This window comes from Ambystoma mexicanum, chromosome 5q, assembly GCF_040938575.1.
Source record: "Ambystoma mexicanum isolate Mex_15411 chromosome 5q, UKY_AmexF1_1, whole genome shotgun sequence".
NCBI lineage: Eukaryota > Metazoa > Chordata > Amphibia > Caudata > Ambystomatidae > Ambystoma > Ambystoma mexicanum.
The window spans coordinates 50156485-50176307 of record NC_090933.1 but is presented as its reverse complement, the minus strand read 5'-3'; the positions used below and the strand labels follow the sequence as shown (position 1 = coordinate 50176307).

General features: G+C 44.7%; 1 protein-coding gene and 1 long non-coding RNA gene across 2 annotated transcripts in view; one reads left to right on the top strand and one right to left on the bottom strand.

Moving 5' to 3' along the window:
* MYO10 (myosin X) overlaps positions 1 to 19823 on the bottom strand; it is a 640382-nt gene that overhangs the window by 208021 nt on the left and 412538 nt on the right. The window contains exons 18-19 of the mRNA XM_069620501.1: positions 13398 to 13506; positions 9330 to 9410 (exon numbers count right to left, since the gene is read on the bottom strand). Of these exons, the coding sequence (XP_069476602.1) occupies positions 9330 to 9410; positions 13398 to 13506 (190 nt within the window). The remainder of the gene's footprint in view (positions 1 to 9329; positions 9411 to 13397; positions 13507 to 19823) is intronic.
* Positions 1 to 19823, top strand: part of LOC138497193 (uncharacterized) — a 79890-nt gene that overhangs the window by 13188 nt on the left and 46879 nt on the right. The window lies entirely within an intron of this gene.

Genomic DNA, 19823 nt, shown 5'->3' with positions numbered 1-19823 from the left:
TAAAGTTGTTTACACCTTGCTATACACTGCACTGTTAGACTGGTCAAAGATTTGACAGGTGGAGTGGGGAAAGGGAATGGAAATACGTTTCTGCCCTGTACTTCCCTCGCTGCATGCAAAGCCGCTCCATTCCATAGGAATCCATTGTAAATGCTGTCTGCAAATCATAATTTGCAAATGACGTGTACTTTCTTTTTTTTTTTTACAGAACAGGGAGTATTATGGAAGAGTAAAGATTATGTGATTTTGCCTATTTTTACTCTTCCATTTTGTTCACTGCTTTGTAAATGTGGAAAATTGCATACAGTGGACATACCCACCTCTAAGCACCATTGTTGTTGGGCCCCTGCATGCAATTGCTACTTTTTACAACATGATTTCCATAATCTGCAGAACAGATTTTAGCTCTTTATACACTCACAAGCGGGTTCTGTGTTATCTATGCACTTATTGTAGCAACACTGACAATATTACTGGTCAATAACGCTTGTTAATCACCTGTACCTAACCTATCACCCAGAGATGTATGCTGATGGGTCATACAGAAGAAGGGAAGGGGCAACATCTAATAATATTGAAAGACTTCAAAGTCAATAATATGACATTCAGAAATGCTCTAGAGGTTATTATCATGAGATAACTGTCCACCACAGAAGACAGGCACTGTGAGCTATACATGAGCCTCACCATCAATTCTGAAAAGCAATTATCTCATGATAATGCCCTATAAAACAATCATAATGCTATTGTAACATGCTTGCAGAGAGCAAAAGGTTTTAAGAAAAATAGCCATTTGGATTTTATTTAAAGATAGCAAACTGATCTGTGTGGCAGTACAATGACAACGTTGAGTTTTATGACAAAGTGGAGGTGAAACAGAGTCATCAAGATTGTTCATTGATGCATTATTTCATCCCAAGCCTCAGATTTCTGGAATGCAGTCCATTACTGCCAATGAATGGCCTCTTTCAAAGCAAGCCGATAGTCCATGGTGAAGGCCTAAAGATTCCACTAGATGTTTTAAGGAAGCTCTGTCTACTTCTTACTTTTCAGCAAGTGTCTTAACAAGCCCCGCCTTACCAGGGGAATTACCATAGGCTAAGGGCATATGCGAGATGGTATGGTTCAGAAAATAAGATCAATAAAGCATTGCACATTCAATCGAGTGCCCGGATATCATATTCTCAGGCGGTAAATGTTTGCTTTCTGAATGCAACCAGAGTAGCAGGGCTATAAATGGGCCGGGCTGCAGCGTGCTTTGAAATACCGCCGCAAGACATTATTCTACTGGGGCCCATGACTGGGGCCGATTCTCAGGAGCCCCGTCTCTCCTGCTATTTTGCTCCCTCCACTCCAGCCTGGCTGAGCCATTCAATTATAATGATAATAATGTGTTATTTATATAGCGCCTTGAAACAAAATGAGCCACAGGCACACTACCACCTCTTCAGCACCTCACTGTTATGGATCACTGCTGGCTGCTGTTAGCAGGAAAAAAGCTTTGTTTTGTTAAAACATCCATTCCAACTTTTTAGGCCCTAGAGCAGAACATTTTTTTATAGCTTTTTTGGCACGGCGAGAGTGATCCTGCACTCTGACAGCCTATTGCAGGTACATATTTAGAGGGAGACCAGCTGCTCGGTCATACATGACGTATGAGTCCCGCTGAAAGCTGAGTTCCAACTGCAGCCATTTTTTTAAAGAACCAGTGTAAGCAGGGGAGAGCTTTCGGAAGCATGATTTTAATGCATGTTTCGTTTCCCTGCTGCTTGGTACATTCACATGTTTTTCAATGTGGTGCTGCATTACATTTGTGAACGGAGGATAGCACAGGGGCAACGCGCTGGTCTTGGAAGCAAGACCATGCAGAGCAACAGAGGTTCGAATCCCAGATCCATGCTTAGAAACCGAACTCGGGTATGGTGTTTGGCTCATTATAAAAAAAACAATTAAATAAATAAAAATAAATGTCATCCATAATTAATATTAACATAATTTCCAGCAATTGAAATCACATATGATAGTGTGATAAAGCTAGCATGTAGCGCCTGCCCACTGCATGTATCCTGTTATTACAATGTATACAAATCTACTGCACGCTCCACTGGTATGGCCACTCGCCTCAGAATAAAGATTCTCTCTCTTTTCCATGTATTTGCATCAAAAAGCAGAGGTAGCAGTACTCTGTTGCCAACGCTGTGCTCAGATTTTTCAGTACAGTCACGATTTTTCAGAACTTTCCCTCCATCCCTATGTGAAGAAAGCTAGACTAAACAATCTGTCTCCGCTGTGCACTTAAATGCACCGTTGAGTCACAATGCCACAATCTGGTCGTCTCCCAGTTTGCTAGGCAAACAAGCTGCATTACCCGGCAAATGCCCCACATGTTCCAAGTCTTCTGGGCAGAATGCTGCTTAATCCATTCCTCCCTTCTTTGTATTGACACGTCCAGAAGATTCAGGCAGCAGATGACCATCTGCATGTTAAGCAGGGAAGTTGAGTAATCTGTGTATGTGTGCATTGAGCGTGACTGCACTGAGGTGTGCAACTGTGGGTGTATGTGTGCGCTTGTGTCACTGCATGTAACTTGGTATGTGTGTGCGCATGTGCACGTCAAGCAGTCAAGTGCAACGCACATGGTAGGGAACGCATCAAGAAATGTATTTACAGTGGAAATGCTGGCACATATTGTGTGGACAACATCAAAATGACCCCACTCAAGTAATCAGATGACCTGCAAAGTGTAACCATGCCCTTTGAGAGACTTCACTAGCGATGTCCAGCCAATGTGTCCCCAGGCAGCTAATTAGCATCTAGACAGTAAGTGCAAAAGAGTAGAGACTGTCTGTTTACATGAATATTAAATCACTGCACCAACAATAGGTTTGGAATATGTGACCTGAGTCAAACTCCAAAGTACAAATCCAGAGAGTTTAGCTTGGAGAACTAATGAAGTAGAAATATCAGTTACTATTAATTAATCCAGCAATGTTGGAATAGGTGGCTAGCAGAACATTGTATGGTAGTGATAGTAGGTCTGTTCAAAAGTACAACATTGATAATTTACCCATCTTTTGAGAATAAAACACAATTCTGCATAAAGTAACACACCTGTAAACTGAGGCTGGTATATGTTGTGGTGGGTGCAGTATCATAAAGAGTGAAGTTAAGTAGAAGTGTTGTTGACATAGATTGTGGGCAAAGCTGCTAGCACCGCAAACGTGAAATACAGGGCCAATGCATGCACGTGCTTAATTACAGTGGCAATGGTGACATATTGTGAGCACAACTTCATGAATGTGATTTACAGTGGCAATGCCACTGGGGGTCCTGATGGACAATAATCTCACTCTAGAGCCGCAAGTAAATGCTCTTCTCACAGAGTGCTCTAAAAAGTAATAAAAAAGCTTTAGAAAACAAAAATTAAAAAAAGAAAAAAAAAAGAAATGCTTCTTCCTCCTGCGAGCAACAAAGATGATCCTATCGTTCCTATCATTCCCCAACAAAACCACCACCATCATCACCCTTGTCATGTCCAGAGTAGACTACGCCAATAGCCTATACTTAGGTATGCCTGAACGACTTTGAAAAAAAACTACAACTCATACAAAATGCAGCAGACAGAATGCTTCTGAAACTACCCTGAAGAGAACACACCACACTGCATCTACATAAACTGACAAGAACCCTCAGATCAAGCATTGACATCCACCTGGAACCGAAACCCTACAACAAAAGAAAACTCAGGATCTTCCTTCTCTCACCAAGCACCGAAAACCTGAAACGACCTTCCAAAGTACATACGTAACACAAGAAACCACCTACTTTTCAGGAAACTACTCAAAGCTTGGCTCTTCACGTCATAACTAGAAAGACCAACCACAGGGCCACACTCACAACTAAAACATTGATGAATGAAGAGACGGACCCTGATCCACACCAAGCAATCGACAGAATAAACCCTAAGGAAAATACCCCAAACAACTAACCGAGAGAGAGCCGTAATAGGACCAAAGGCCCAATACATTGCAAGATGTAGACAGAAACACCAGGACGACTGATCAATAGGACCCTCACCCTAAACTATAGCCATTCCCAACAGACCTGTCCTCGGCAGACAGCAAGGGAATTGGAAACCCTTACCTTTAGCTCACATCCAGAGGGTGAGAAACAGAATAGGCACCCACATTACACAATACTCACCAAGACACAGCGAAAAGCACATTGCGCCATCACACGCAAACTACAACTACACAACAGCCTTAAGGAAATCACCCCACGGTAACCAAAGAACTAACTGAAAGACAGTCATGATAGAAGGAAACTAACGACTGAATACACAGGCCGACTGAGACAGACGCACTAGGACGCCTCATCAGACCCTTAACCATTCAAAGCTTCTACTGACCATTGTCACATTAGACAACAAGAGAATAGATAGTACCAACACAGCTACACACCCGAAGAAAAGGTTCAGACACACCTATCACTCCAAACAATCTTCACTATGATACAGCTGGATCCGCACAGCACCACCACAATGAGAGGACCCACAAGGAACCAGCAACACACCCCACCCACACGGATACAGCTCAAACGGAACCAGAAGTACCGGAATCAGGATACAGACCCCACTAATCCCAAACCTCAATTTTCTGCATACTCAAACCATACAAACACATACAACCCTTTCCATCCCAGCAATCTGCACGCACTTCACCACACCGCATCAACAACACATAAACAGCACCTACAGCACATGAGTTCTCACCCGATCCGATACTTTCACCAAAGCCCAGCACCCAGTGTATATCGAGCTGAAGCTGCCGACAGCACACCACCTCTCCAACTCCCCTACTCTCCTTCTCCCCACTAACCCTACCCAGCCTCCTTCCTATTTACAGATCTGCTAGAGCGCCGGGGACCAATTCCGTTGGTGACGGTGTGCTATATAAGTACCTTTAACATAACATAACATATATTGAGGTGGACACAGTATTATTAAAGTGGTATACAGGGGCAGTGTTGCCATATATTGTGAGTACAACTGCCAGCATTAAAACAATGGCATAGATATGCAGGCTGAGATGAAATAATCTGTATGCCCGTGGGATGTTCTAGCTATGCTGTCATTGAAAGTATTTCATTGCAAATTTGTGACGGTTAGAAAGAGTGGAAGAAAATGCGGTCTTTCATTACTATAATGACCTGTGCTGATGCAGGCAGGTTCAAAGGCAAAATGCTCGGTTACGGTTCCATTAATGCTTTATGCAGCCTGCTCTGTAAAGGTGATGAAAGTTGTCCTACGATAGTTCTGAAAAGTTGCGAATAAAGGTCCTATTGTAGTGCTGGGATCAAAATTACGGGGAACTATTTAGCTTCTGCGTACATCCTAAAAGAGCCAGTTTAGCTTGACACACACACTACCAGAAGCAACCTTTGATTCTCCCAAATGGCACCGTACAAACATACCTCAACAGTGTGAGTTTGGGAATGCATAAGAAGGATCACTAGGACACCTATAGAAAACACTTAATTTTTACTTTTATTTTTATTTATTTATTGTATTTGTTGTAGCACCCAGATCCAGAGGTATCACTGTGCATAAAGGAACAGGTATAGTGGTAAAAACGCTATTGTTTGCATCTCATGTGGAAGTTAGTTGTGCAGCAAGCAACGTGGTAGCTCATGCTTGCGGGGTTATGCCTGATATTCAATTGCAGTTTTTAGCTCCTGTTAATTAAATAATTATTTCAACCCTGGGGTTGTCCTGGGATGGGTCAGGTAAGGAGTTATGAGAGGTGCACTGTGCTGGCGACAAGATGGATGTGTTGCAGCTCCACTGTTCTCTTGGCATGGCGTGGGTCAGCCATGAGGTGATGAAAAGTATTGTACTTTGTTGCCTTGGAATGGGTGAGACAGAGTGGAACCCCCTTCTGTACTCCAGTGGGATGGCACATTCAGCCCAGGGGGCAAAGAGCTCAGTCACATCCTGGGACAATTCATGCAGGGAAAGATGAAAAGTACTCACATTCTGTGCGGGTTCAAGCAGGGTGTGAGGTTTGATGGGTACTCTGTGCTATCCTGTGAACTGGGGTGCTTCACTTGAGGTGTGATGAAGGGTTCTGTAAGCCTTGCTGGTACCCTGAGATAGTGCAGCTGTAGTATGATAAATGATACATACCCTTTGCCTGCTGGCTATTTGGGAAGCTTACTTAGGGTGGTTCCGCTAGAGTGAGAGACCGTGATTGGCCAAATCCTTACGTGGTACAGAGTGAGTATCACAAAAAGTACTCCTTGGCCGTTGGCAAAGGAGTAACATAGGAAAGCAGTGTGGGCTACTAAAGGCTTGAAAAGGCACGGCAGGTCTCCAAGATGTCTTTTGTTATTTATTTTCATTAACATCTCAGCCTTTCTACCAATGTAATCCTGTTGGTCGTATACCCTATAGACAGGTCATATCTCTACACTTCTCCTCCTATCCCTCTGACATCATTTTCCTTCAAAAAGAGCACCTGTAATTTCCTGCACCCCCATTGCCCCCCAGAAAACCATTTCACCCTCCTCCCCAACCAAAGCACATGTGTAAAAATATGGAATTCCCATTTTCCTTGAAATAGACATAGGGCGCTCTGGAATGCAAGTGTGGGTGTCCCCAATAAATTTGAATTATTCACTTTGATGGAGACAATTTAGTTTGTGGTGTGTGTTATATAAGCTGTCTGGTATTATCACCCCCAGGCCCACAATCCTCACATACAAGAAATTCTCCAAGCAGACAGTCTCCTCCACCCGGCTAAGAGTTCTCTCCCGGTGCGAGAACCTGCTACAGAGATTTTTGTAACATGGGGAGCTCAGGCTTGAATCCAGATAAGAAAGCTCAGTGAGCTTGCCTATGCTGCCCCTGCGCCTTTTTAAAGAAAAACGGACTCCTGGCTGACAAAGTCTGTTATGCTGAAACCAAAGATTACTAATCTACCAAGGAACTTGAAAACCTCTGCTCCTATCAGCCCATTAAACCATATGTATACATTCATCCAAAATTTTGTATTCACTAGTCTTTCCACCAGTACAACCATATTCACCCAATCATCCATTTATTCAATAATATTCACCTACTCAATAACAAAAAAGCCACCTATTGGCCCTGCTAATGCTGGCTTTTTAGCAACAATCTGGTGTGCAGGTGGGGTAAAATAGTGAAAATGGCACCACAATTCTTCTGTTTTATGATGGAGGGAGCTGTGTCCGGCATGTTACGCAAAGATCGCTGCAGCAGGCACATTAACTCCTTGACCGGTTTCACTAGAATGGAAGTATTTGGCTTGCGGATACGACCGCGGCTGTGCAACAGGCACCTTAACACGGAGCTATCTTACATGGATTGGGGCCTACTTTGTTTTGCTTTTTCATCCCAGGTAGAGCACTGCAGAGCACACACATGTTTTCTTTTTGCTAAAATAACCATGGCAACATCAGAAAATGACATGACACTTAAGGCGAACTCAGGACTTCGAACCCCTAAAACTCACAAAAAATCATGCCAAGGCTGAGCAAGGGGTAGAAGCCAGCACCTCTGGTGCATCACGCTTACACCAACGCATGCGCCATGCACAGGAAAAATACGGAAAGCATGGGAAGACTTAATCACTAGGAAGAAAAAGCAGACATACAGCGGGGCCGCGGCTTGAATACAAAGGGGGAAGGAGGCCAGGAGTGTCCAAGTGCTGCCAGACTGTTAAGAATTGCAGGGCTAAAACGGTGCTCAGAGGCCACATTTCACAGAAGCCGATTGGCTGCAGTGCTTCAAATAGTCCATCCATGGTGATTATTAAAAACATGTAACCAGCTCTTGGGTTATATGCAACGATTCCCAAGCAGAACACATAGGTCCACGTTTTTAAGAGCACGTTTAAATCTACTTCCAACCAATGAAGTTCTAGCAGTAAGAAAATTGTCATCTACAAACAGAAGCCGTTATTGCAAGAACCAAAAACAATTGGAAACACTACGGCATCTCCTACTATCATGTCCGGTCCTGAAGGCGAAAAGAACCATCTACTTGGGCCACCTTTCCCTGGACTTGCGAGTACATGAAGAGGAGGTTTGGTGGAACCGCTTGATGTGTGGGGAACAAACTTCAAAAACAATAGTGGTGGCCAACTCTTTTCAGAACATTCACCTAGTACAAGAGAGAGGTACTTCATCCTAAATGACATGAAGCTGAATTCGTGGCAAGCAACACGGGACACGCAAGTTGCAACGTGACGAAAGGAAGGGACGGAACTGACTCCTTCAATGATGGGAGGACGGACTAGAGAAGTGTCATTTGATGCGTTTTAACTTTGTAAAACAATTGTAAAACAATTTAAAAAAACACTCCATCCATAGTGATTATTGTATTGTTTTGTTTTTTTAATCATCTAGATGGGTTAGAGTTGTTGAATGTTTAAAGTTCTGTTGTGCCCCAAAAGACTCTGAACTGCCAGTAAGGCAACGTACCATCATTACACAAAATAAAAAAGGCATACATGATTTAAAAATGAAGCTGTTCCTCTGTTAAAGGCTTTGTCCAACAATAAGAATTGTGACTCCTGCCTTCAGCACAAGCCACGTGCAAACGCTGGCCCAAGGCATAGTAGAGTTGGCGTGGCACTTTTTCTTTTTCATATCAATGGGAGACGGTTCTCCCTGGAGAGAAACATTTCAGAGAAGGAATCGTCCTCTTAAACACACTATCCCAATATTCTAAATTATGCTGACTGTCCAAATTATTATGGTGCCATGTGATTTTACCACTGATTTCCTTCTACAACCGATTTGTTCCCTAGTGTTCCACACATTTCACATGCAAAATGCGGGTGAGACCCGCACCCCGCGCAGTCCCTTATTGCCCCACTGCCCACCTCTGTAAAAGCAATAACACTTTTCCTAAATTAACAGTGTTTTTTTAATTTTGAAATGGTCGGTTAATTTCATTGTGATGAATATTCTGCACTGAAAAATGTGTGGTGAAGATTCTGCACTGAAAAATGTGTGGTGGATATTCTGCAATGAAATCCCTGGGTACCATTATCACACCTCACTCGCCAAACAGCAAGAACCCAAAGTCTAGGGAAACACCATGAAACCTAGATTCCTCATGAAACATCAATAGATCACAGTGCAAAACCGCTGAAGCAAAAATGCACAAAACACACACACACAAACTATAAGTCCAGTTTATCCACCAGAACTAAACAAACAAAACAAAAAACAACACGAAGCAAGAGATGCACTTCACAGGAAAATGTTGCAACAGCCTGTTACCTGTTGCTAGCGTGCCTTACCTTCTGCGCATTTGGTTTGATGCAGCGGATGAAGAACGGGTTTGAGGAACTTAGTGTGCCCATTAAGGAATGCAGCGAGTCCTGCGATAAAGAACACAGAGAATTAGGGGGAATTGGATACATTGTAACTATCCCAGTTGTGCACGAAGTCCCAAACACATGTTTTTATGCAGCAAATAATGACTATGCAGTTTTCCAAAGCAAGGATCAAACAAAGCATATCTAGCAACAGCTGCAGTGCGATAAGTGGCAGCGCAGCAGTCCCATTAGTTAAACTCAGGATAATGTGGGATGCATTCCAATAGAAGGACTTGAGCTCCTTGCGTCATTATCAGTGGTTTATTGATCTTGGCAGCTAGACTTTGGGCCACCTTTCCCCAGAGTTGATAATGTGTGTCTGCCTCATTTCAGAGCGAAATATATAGGCGTATATTTCTGCACGTGCAGTGAACAATGTGAATGCGCCAAATTACCACCACAGTGGTCTTACATTACTAAGGCTTGTCTGAAAAGAGGAGCATTCTGCCCCCTCTTGGGGTATCTGGACCCTAGTCCGTGGAGGAAAAGAAAGTGCGGCGGGTTGGAGTAGGGAGAGACTGCAGGAGAGTGCTAGGGGTGATTTTCAGAAGCAGCCCTGTGGGAGGGTTCCGTGAGGCCAACTTAGGCGATGAACAAGGGCTTTTCACACTTGGTCTAACCAAACACTCTTAAGGTAGCGCAAGCTGAACAGAAAGGCAGATGTAAGAGATCAGGGCTTTGGTGTGTAAGTACAGGTAACAACACCTGGAGTCAGCCAAGTCAGAGTTCTGCATAGAAGTCTAAAAATATACTATTTATTAGGCCTTAACACAGATGCAGGTAAAATAACTAGTAATCTCATCTCCAGTTTAGGGAGGGTTCCAGAAGGAAAGGTCAGGCGACCCAGGGACAGACATTACTGGGACTCCCACGATGAGGTTTCGCCCCCAGCACACATCGGATGAAGAGAAGTGGTGTCAGCAGGCTTAGCTTGAGGCAGTGGCAGATAATAGGCTGCAGGGAGGCCCCTTTTCAGGATGGAGAGCAGCGGACCCAGGCGACAATGTTTCTGGGCCACAAGCTGAGCACGGCAGAGTCCCAAGATGCAACTCTTTGAAGCAGAGAGGCCTGATCAGTGAGTGGCCATGATGATGCAGGGCAAAGGATTAGTTGATTGCATTACTACATGGGAGGAAGGTACTGATGAAGAAGGTGTTCCCTGGCCACAAGAGATGGAGCATAGGATCCATGGAAATGGCTTAGGCAATGCTGGTTTGCTTGTGCAGCAGTCTTCCGGGTCTTCGGTGCAGTGTTCTCATCTTCAGATTCTTGGCTCCAGAAGGCAACCTACAGAATGGCTCCAGGCACACTCCTCTTATCCAACAATTAGGCTGGCTGGTTGCCCCAGCTCTCCGTTGGCAAGGAGCTGTACCATCCAAACAAAAAAATGCATTCCAACCATGGACAACCACTTAGCCCACATCTGCCCAGCACAGATGACATATGTAAGAAATGCGACTGAGACCAGAATGTTCAATTCCATTTTCAATCAGTTATAGTCAACAAAGATTGCAGAGCGGGACATTACGAATGTGCATGCCCTTGCTTGGATATTTCTGACTTGAGAGGGCAGGAAAAAGTCCGAAAAGCAAGATGGCCAAAGGACGGTACTTAGACCTTGATGGCCAGCCATACTGAGTACATGGTACACAAAATGGCATTATCACTGTAAAAAAAGATGGTGCGCGGTAGCTCTCAGGAAAAGGTTGTGAAACATGGTTCACTGCCACCAGCCTTTCCTAGGCACATCACGAAGGCATAGCAAATGTTGCCAAACAGAAAAAGAAGAAGGGATAAGAACTACCCCGAAAACACTCCACTCACTGGGAGCAATAAAGGAAAACATACATGGAAGAAACAGTCTCCCTGCTCTGGTAGCTTTAGGGTCTAACCAGAGTCCTCAAAATAAATTAGCTTGCGCATGAAAGGTTTTAGTTACTTTAAAGGTCAGCCAGGAATCTGGGACATAGACAAATGTGTCGAGGGTCCATTTGAAATCAATTGTGAGAAAGATGCAAAAAGTAAAATTCCCTCCAGGGAAGAGGTAGCATAATAGAGGGTGAGTGACTGGTAAGGTCATAGGATGGATAGGATCCATGTAAGAGTGCCCGGCTCAGTAAAGAAGTGAGGAAGAAAGGACAGCAATTCTATGATGTCTATAACTAGAGGCCAAACGTGAGTGACTCTGACTATTGTGATGAATTTAAGGTGGGAGTTCGGGGGGTAGGCATACAAAAGCAAAATAGTAGCTCTTCTCAGTTTGGTGCTGCCCTAGCCATATGTTGATGACTGTTTTTAATACCCCTCATCCAATGTTCCTGTACAGAAAGATGTAGCCTAGTGGCCAAGTTGTCATTTTTGGAATTAGTTGACCTAATCCCGGTTTCCCTATTTGACCAAACTTGTGTGGTCCTGGGAAAACAATTTTTTTTTCCAGTTCGAAGAGTTAATGACATTGAGACTTGTGCAGTGATGTTGACAAGAAAATCTGATAATCAATCAGACAGGGAAATATTTAGTGTACCCTTTGTGTGTGTTCAAGGGACAGTGGCACAAAGTAGGAGATACTTCACCAAAAAATTTCCCTAAAGGTACTAGACATGGTGCCCGGTGCAGCGTGAAAAGCATACACATCGGTACTGGAATTGCAAAGAGTTCCAAAACGGAAACCTGTACGCCAATGGGAGAGCACGGGGGTTCTGTTGTCCTCCATGACAAAAACTGGTATCTGAGGTCCAAAAGTACTCTCTGTCCCCTTCTTTGGTGTGTCATGGGCACCGCGGGAAGCAGAAAATCATTCGAGAATGTGGAGTCACCATGTTAAACTCCCTTATTCACTGCATTGATTGGGGTGGGGTGAAGATGGGCTATGATTTGCTCAGATGCCCTGAATTCATCCAATCTGAACATCTCACGAGTTCTGACCACCTCATTGGTGAGAAATCAGAGCATGTCAGTTAATCATTTTGTACAGAACATTCTGGCACTCTAATTGGCTAAAACATGCATGTGCTTGATTGATGGGGATGTTCAGCCTTTCGGATCAGGAGGGCTACAGATCAATCGCGTTCGTGAGGCAGCCCCAACCCCATTCCTGGGCAGATTTGGGGTGGGGGTGGATCGGGCTCTCTAGCTCTAGCGACCATTCTGCTCCATGGCAAGGTCAGCACACTCTGTACCCCTTTGTGGGTTGTCAGAGGGTTACCCAGTCCTGCTGAAAGTAGGCGGTAGAATCAGGATTGATTGGGAACATAATGGGAGAGAAGTGGAATTTATTTGAAAAAATACATTTTAATTTCTAGAGAAAAGACACGCTTCATTCTTCTAATGCAAGAGGAATTTAGTACAGGGCAGCTTGCCAGTTTTCAACGAGGTTGCGAAACTATGCTGAGCTGTCTCCTGGTAAGCATGGCAAAAATGATAATTACTGTTTATCTAAAAAAAACATGCGTAGCAAACAGCAAGTCTTACACAATGTTTGGCCCAGTGACAATAAAGAGATTCTGCAAACCCATTCCATGCACAGCGCTGCAAATGACTGTTATTACAGAGAAATAAAATACAAGACGGGTCTCTTTGGTTTGGATGAAAGGAAGTGAAGCATTCTGGGTATGAGACTTGGATGGACATCAATGAAAACAGACAGGTAGACCAGCCTAATAAGGACCCCTTCATGTCTATTAGCCATACACCAAAGGAAACCTGCAAATAACACAAAACACGTGGTGCACAGAGAAAAGCCAACCACTCTGGTCTCACTGCTTGGGCGGCTTTTGTCTGATAGACAGGGAGACATATATCCCAAATGAAAATAAGATGGGGCAAGACTGTCTTATAACTTCACCTTCCCCGCAAGCAAGGCAGAACATCATGCAATGATACATTTGCGCATCCTGCCCAAGTTAATGTTTTAAATGACAGGTGATACTTCAGCTCGGCTTCCTCCAAGCCCAGTCCCATGTTCCGTAAACCCACGGCGAATCTACACACCTTGAACTGGAGGCTGACCGTGAGTTTCCTGTGCTTGCTTCCGCCTTTCAGGGTGTCTTGGCCACTGCGGCTGGAAACATGTTCAAACAAGTCGTAGATGAAATCAAGTCTGCAAACGGGTGGGGAGAAAGAAAACTCAACGTTGGCATCAACCCGCAACATCTGAAATGTTGTGTGCATGGCAGCAATGACATGTTTTTTTCGTAGCTTCTACTGGAGTCAGCACTGGGCTTTAAAGATCAATAGCTTCTAGTTCATCTCAAATGATTCACTGCACAGTCCCAGGGACACCTCATGTGGTTCGGGGCTGTCTGGTGAGTGCCACACGGGAAGGGCCCCATCTCGTGGAAATGTAGGGCCTGATTCTCAGAGCGTTTTCCTATGGGATTGCACCATTATAAAACACTTCTGTGCATCAGGCCCATAGACTTTCCCTTTCCTCTCGCATTTTACTGTGTTGCCTCTCCTAAAATCCTACCCGTGTAATCAATTTGCCAGTATTGTCACCATCAGTCGGAGCAATTTGAACTTTTCCCTGTTTGGTGGTTTGCCCTGTGTGCCAGGCTGGAAAATAGGAGAGTGAAAATACTTGCAATAGTACACGGGGTACACACAGCGTAAGCCAAAAGATATCTGACAAAACGCAAAGGGGCGACACCAGTCGAAAGGAGGGATCCTACGCCAGCAAATGGGTGCGAGAAAGCCTCGTTTAGAAAGCTGAACTCAGTCTTTCAGTTCCAATGCCACACACCCTGGACCACAACCTTACAACACATGATATGCACAAGCATTAATCTGACTGGGTCACCACACAAACTCGCACCCAGCGGGTCCTCACAAGACATGTACACACAAAAACATCTAGAAACCTACACGCACACTGAACCCAGTTTCTCTCAATATGACTCCTACCAATTTCCCACTCCAACCAACACCAACCCACGCCATCACTTGCAGGTTTCTAAGCACCGAGAGACCATGAAAATGGCAGAAGGTGTGCGATATTATACTTAACATAACACAACACTATGCATAATACAGGGCCCCAAAGCGACATCCAGTCGGGAATAGCGCATTCATGAATACGTGGATCAATTTAGGCAGCAGAAGCGGCGTCGGGCTATTAGTTGGAGTTTTGGGAAGGGGGTCAGAGGTGGGGAAAGCATTGGTTACCGTGTAGGGGGCAGGTAGGGGGACTTAGTTGTAAGATGGCAAAGAATGGGTCCTTGAGAGTCCAGGGGTTTTGGGAGTGTCCACTGTATGAATTAAGGGTAGGGGGCATTCGGGGGCTTGCAGGGGTGTCACTTGCATAAGTGGACTGTTGGGGAGTGGGGAACGGGCCCACGACAAATGATTCAACGCATTGCCAAAGGCAGAACCGGAAATGCAGTTCTCGGCAATAGTGGCCTGAGGCGAAATCTCACAGACCTGATTTGGTAATCATAGAAACATGGCGAGGCACATGCCACAAGTTCACCCTGAAACATAGAAGGATAAAGTGGTGCCATGACTAGAAAGAGTAGAGAAAATTCATATTTTTGACTTGGGGCCATCTGGTAAGGTCGGCATCAATCACGGGGTGGTTAAAGGGTATCGCACCAAAAGCTCATAATTAGAAAGAAGAAGGTGCTTTTAGTGCGCATTCAGATGGGTAAAAGAAACTGTAGCCGGTAATGGCGAACAAAGGGAGCGGGGGTGTCCCCCTAGTTCCTCATTATGAGCTGCTGGGGTGTCCCCCGCATACATCAAATTTAAAACGGGGGAGAAAAAGGCACATTTGGAAAAACTCGAGTTACAAAATGCGAGCAAGTCAACTCTGCTATTTTGTAACTCAAGCGTTCCAATAGGGTCTTTTAATTGCAGAGCCCCTTTGTGGTCTTCCTGCAGAGTACAAATCATGAACCCCCTTCCCGACTGTATTCAATTAAGCTGAAGCCTTCTGTTAACAGAAATCATCTTTTGTGCTCGCCAGGAATTGAGCTCCCAAGAGGGACTGACATGAAAATGTGTCTTCTAGCCCACAGCCATCTACTCAAAAGCTCCATCCGCAATGCACAAGCTGCTGGACTCTACAGCCTCCCTCTTACCGCCAACTCATACAAAATCCTAAACTTCTTCTGACACTGCGTGATTCCTGACATTAGAATTCTTCTGTACATAGAAACAAACCAACATTTAGTAGTTGAGGCAACCACGTTAATGGTAAATTACTTTATGTCAATATACCAGCACACTGGAATACCAACTTTACTAGAGTCAAATAGTTATGGTCACAAGACAGCATCTTGTTATAGGTCTAAGAAAGGGAAGCCCATCACCAAGTTGCTGAACACATCGATTTGCTTAAAGGTTCAAGCCAGGTAGGAATTCAAGGTCCTAGGACTTACCTTTAAAACCTGTCAACAAAACTCCCCAAATTTACCTAAGCAACCCAAATGCTTTACTCTCCCAGTAGACTTTCTACTCTGCCGACATCTGCCGAAAGAAACACCCTGTTTACCAGTTACATGGCCAAGTGGCTTACTCTTTCTGTATGGCTTCCATTGGCAGCCATCAACACCTGTTTTCTCTTCAAAATATCATATCCCCTATTAGTACCCGGCGAGAGTCAAGCAGAATGCAACACGCATTCTGATTGGCTCTCGCCGGGTCCTTACCCGGTCGAGAATCCTTTGATTCTCGGCCGGGATTACAGCCGCCTTCTCCTCGGCGGGGGCGTGGCAGCCCCTCAGCCAATGAGGAGGCTGGAAGCGGGCCATCCCCGCTCTGAGCCTCCCCGCGGCCGAGAGGCTGCCTTCGCCCCCCGCCGGGGACTCGGGTAAGGCTTTTTTTTTTTAAACTCCCTTTCCTCCCTCCTCCCCCATACTCCCACTTACCTGCTTGTTCCTGCTTCCCCGGCGAGGGACGAGGGAAGCCTCCAGCCGTGTGGAGGCGCGGAGCGGATCCCCGCTCCGCGCCTCCACACGGCTGGAGGCTTCCCTCGTCCCTCGCCGGGGACGCAGGTATGTTTTTTTTTTATTTGATTTTTTTTTCTTCCTCCCCTCCCAACCCCACTTACCTTCTGCTTCTTTTGTCTCTTTCGGGAGCGGACACTCTGGGAACACTTGTGTTCCCAGCGTGTCCGCTCCCGATGGCCGCCATGGAAAGGGAAGACGGACTCCGTTTTCCCTTTCCATGGCGGCGGGCATTTTCTTGGTCGTTTCTTTTTTTTTTGTCCCGAAACGCCGCAGTGTTTCGGAACAGAAAAAAATGCTTTTAGTGCCCCGGTCACGCACATAATGCGGGCCGGGGTACTCATGGCAATATAACCCTCGCAGCGGGGGCATTACCTGAGTCGGTAATGCCCCCGCAGCTCGGGTTATATTGCTTTACTATGACATTACAGTAGAGGATTATGGAATTCACAATGGCCTACTGTGAATCTGAGCAGAGGGACGCGACATTTCTTCTGTGGGTCTGCTTTGAGCGCAAGAAGCAGAGGAAGTCCAGTGTGACCACTTCCATCTGCAGCTCCTCATGGCTCCCCATCCCTCATCAGGAGCTGCAATACTGGTCAAAAGGGTCAGAGCACTGGCTGGAAAAGGGACGCCTGGGGGGCTCGGAGGTTAGAAGCTTCGGGTGCATTCCTCGGGGTTCAGAATGACGACATATACAACTTGAGCTATGTGCTTCTTAAACTTCAAATGTGAAACTGAATCCAAGCACTGAAAGCCTTGCCTTTCATCTAACCGTACACTTTATGGCATCTAGCCCTCTCTAACCAATTCAAACACGCACCATTACAGGATTTCGTTCGCAGCATGAGCAAAAAACAGAACATAACACTTTCCAATTCCAACTCTTTCCTACTTTGTCGATTGCCTTGCCTGCCATATGTGCCCTGACAGAATACTCTATCCTGGCTTTTGCTATACTTGCTCAATTGCCCAGCACGGCGGTTTTGTTATCCTTTTGTACAGCTGTTTACTGGCGTATCAAAGCATTGCTTGAAAAAAAAATGAACCACACAATGAAAATAATACCACACAAAAACCAGAAACTGGGTAACGCAAAATGGGGAATCTGCCCAAAACATAACCCAACACAATGTGCAGTCTGTATTTACAGTTAGTGTTGCCCGTCTGCGATTCCACCGAGACTGCAGGGATCAGCCTGTACAATACAGTGACGGACAGCTCCCTTTATAACTTGTACTGCACATTAAACATTTTACTCATGGCTCCCATTTATCTCTCTGGGGGGGAAGGGATGGCTGAGTGAACCCCCTCACCTCTCACATTTGCGCAGTTCTTGATGCTGACATCTCAGACAAAAGGAGATGTCCGTCTGATCTCTCTGCGAAAATCAATGCCGAGTGCTGCCTCCTTTCTTATTTCTGCCTCATGTCTCCCAATATCCTCCTCCACGTACACTTAACCTGGCCTGGCCTTTCCCCGTTTATCAAAGGCTTAATAAATAACTGCTGGCATGAAAACCATTGTGTTTTCTTGGCAGGCTGCAGAGGGATTATGTGCGAGTTCACTTTCACAGATTCTGGATAGAAAAACTGAATTTTATTGCCTTCCCGGGATCTCCCTCTTGATCATCTTACTCAGGAACCTCTAATCTGTCAATGGAGAGGAGAGGACCAATTGCCCCTGCATGTAAGCAATGTACCGGCCTCTCCCCCCACCCCTAAGAACAGGCCAATGCTCCCACCAACAAGCAGGACGCAACGGACACATGCAGTAGGAGCCTGCCTGCTCGCTGCCTCCATCCACACACCTCCCTGGATTCGTCCCTCTGCCTTTCCCCCCTCTGCTCTTAAATATTGTGTTGCAATGTATTTCCCAACTTCGCTCCCTCCCTTGCTCTATAGGCGCTTTGAAACAGTCTTTTCTTATTGGATAAGCGCCTAACAAGCAAACAATAAATAAATAAATATGCTTGGAACACTGGTGCCAGCAGAGAGCAGTGCCACAGGAAGGCACTCTAATATTACACCTTCCCGTCCCAAAAAGATACCTCACCTTTTCATTTGCATGAATTACTGGATGCACAGAAATAGTGTTTATCTTAAAATCAAAATATAGTTTTACTCCCCTTAAAAATCCTTTGGGGTTGGGAAACCCGTTTTTACTCCTTAGAAAATAGTATATTCCTGAGATATGTAAATATGGAGTAAAATACAAGTGCATGCACGGGTCTGACCCAGTAGCTGGAAACGGGACATGAACCAATGTGTAAGACTCTTCCTCCTTTTGAAGCACCAGTGACGATGCAATCTCTCCTGGTCATGGGATGTCTCTGTGTTTGGTAAAGGTTTCCTAGAGGCTGGCTGTAAGAACACACAGGTCAATAAGGGGGATTAGTTGTAACCAGCCACAGTTCTGTGTTGCCGGCATTCAAAGTATGAAAGCCATGGCTCCTAAACCAACAGGGCAAGCTTCTCGTAGATCAGCGGGGTTAATTAAGAGCGAGACATCACCACCGTCAGATGTGTAAGTCCTTAGAATTAGCTGGCCCACGTTCAACCTTTTAAAAAACAAATTGGAGCATTCTAATAATTTCATTTGACACGATGAGGTGTCTCTCAATGGAGACTGTCAGAGCCAATGAAATGCAGTGATTATTTAAGAACCTGAGCTGCAAAAACGTATTCAGGATTTGCACCCAAATATCCACCAGTATTGCATCTGCCATAATTTCAGGTCAATATTGCAAAAAGATGGTTCATATCCTAATTCAATCTTTGCTGTGTTCCAACAACTTTATTTATTTATTTAAATGTTTTGTTTTAGTTGAAATGACCTTTTCAAAAAATTAGAATTACAGCAATCTAAACAATATCAGTTAAACAGTTAAACAATTAATCATCATGTCATTAACTAATTACATCGTACAACAAATTAGAATTCCATACATACATCTCATGAGTAGATCAAGTTTCTCCTTCATCGACTACACACTGAAATCTAAATAATTCCAGTCGTCCAGTCGTCCAGACCTACTTCGCCAACGCTGAGTTGCGGTGTAAATCTATTCTCCACCTGTTGCTATCTTGAGAGCTATGTCATTCATACTCAATGCATAGGCCCAAAAGTGATCAGTCCATATGACCTCATGGACAAACCTTCCTAAATTGTTCATTTATAAGATATCTAAATTCCTACATAAAGTCAATACATGCCTGTTTGTTTCAATCATATCTCGTCGTCCACACATCCCACAAATTCAACTTTCTTCCTGGATCCTCATCTCTGGGCCCTTTACAGAAAGGGTTGGTAGACGCTCCAGTCTTAAGAGGATGTTGAATTGTCTAAGTTTGGGGCGGTGAAAGGGCAAGAAAACGCTTAGGTTTAAGGAAGGTATGTCCATGCGTATGACATCACGGTACGTTTTCAAGGATGCCAAGTGGTTATAATTCTTCTGCCAATCATCTAATTG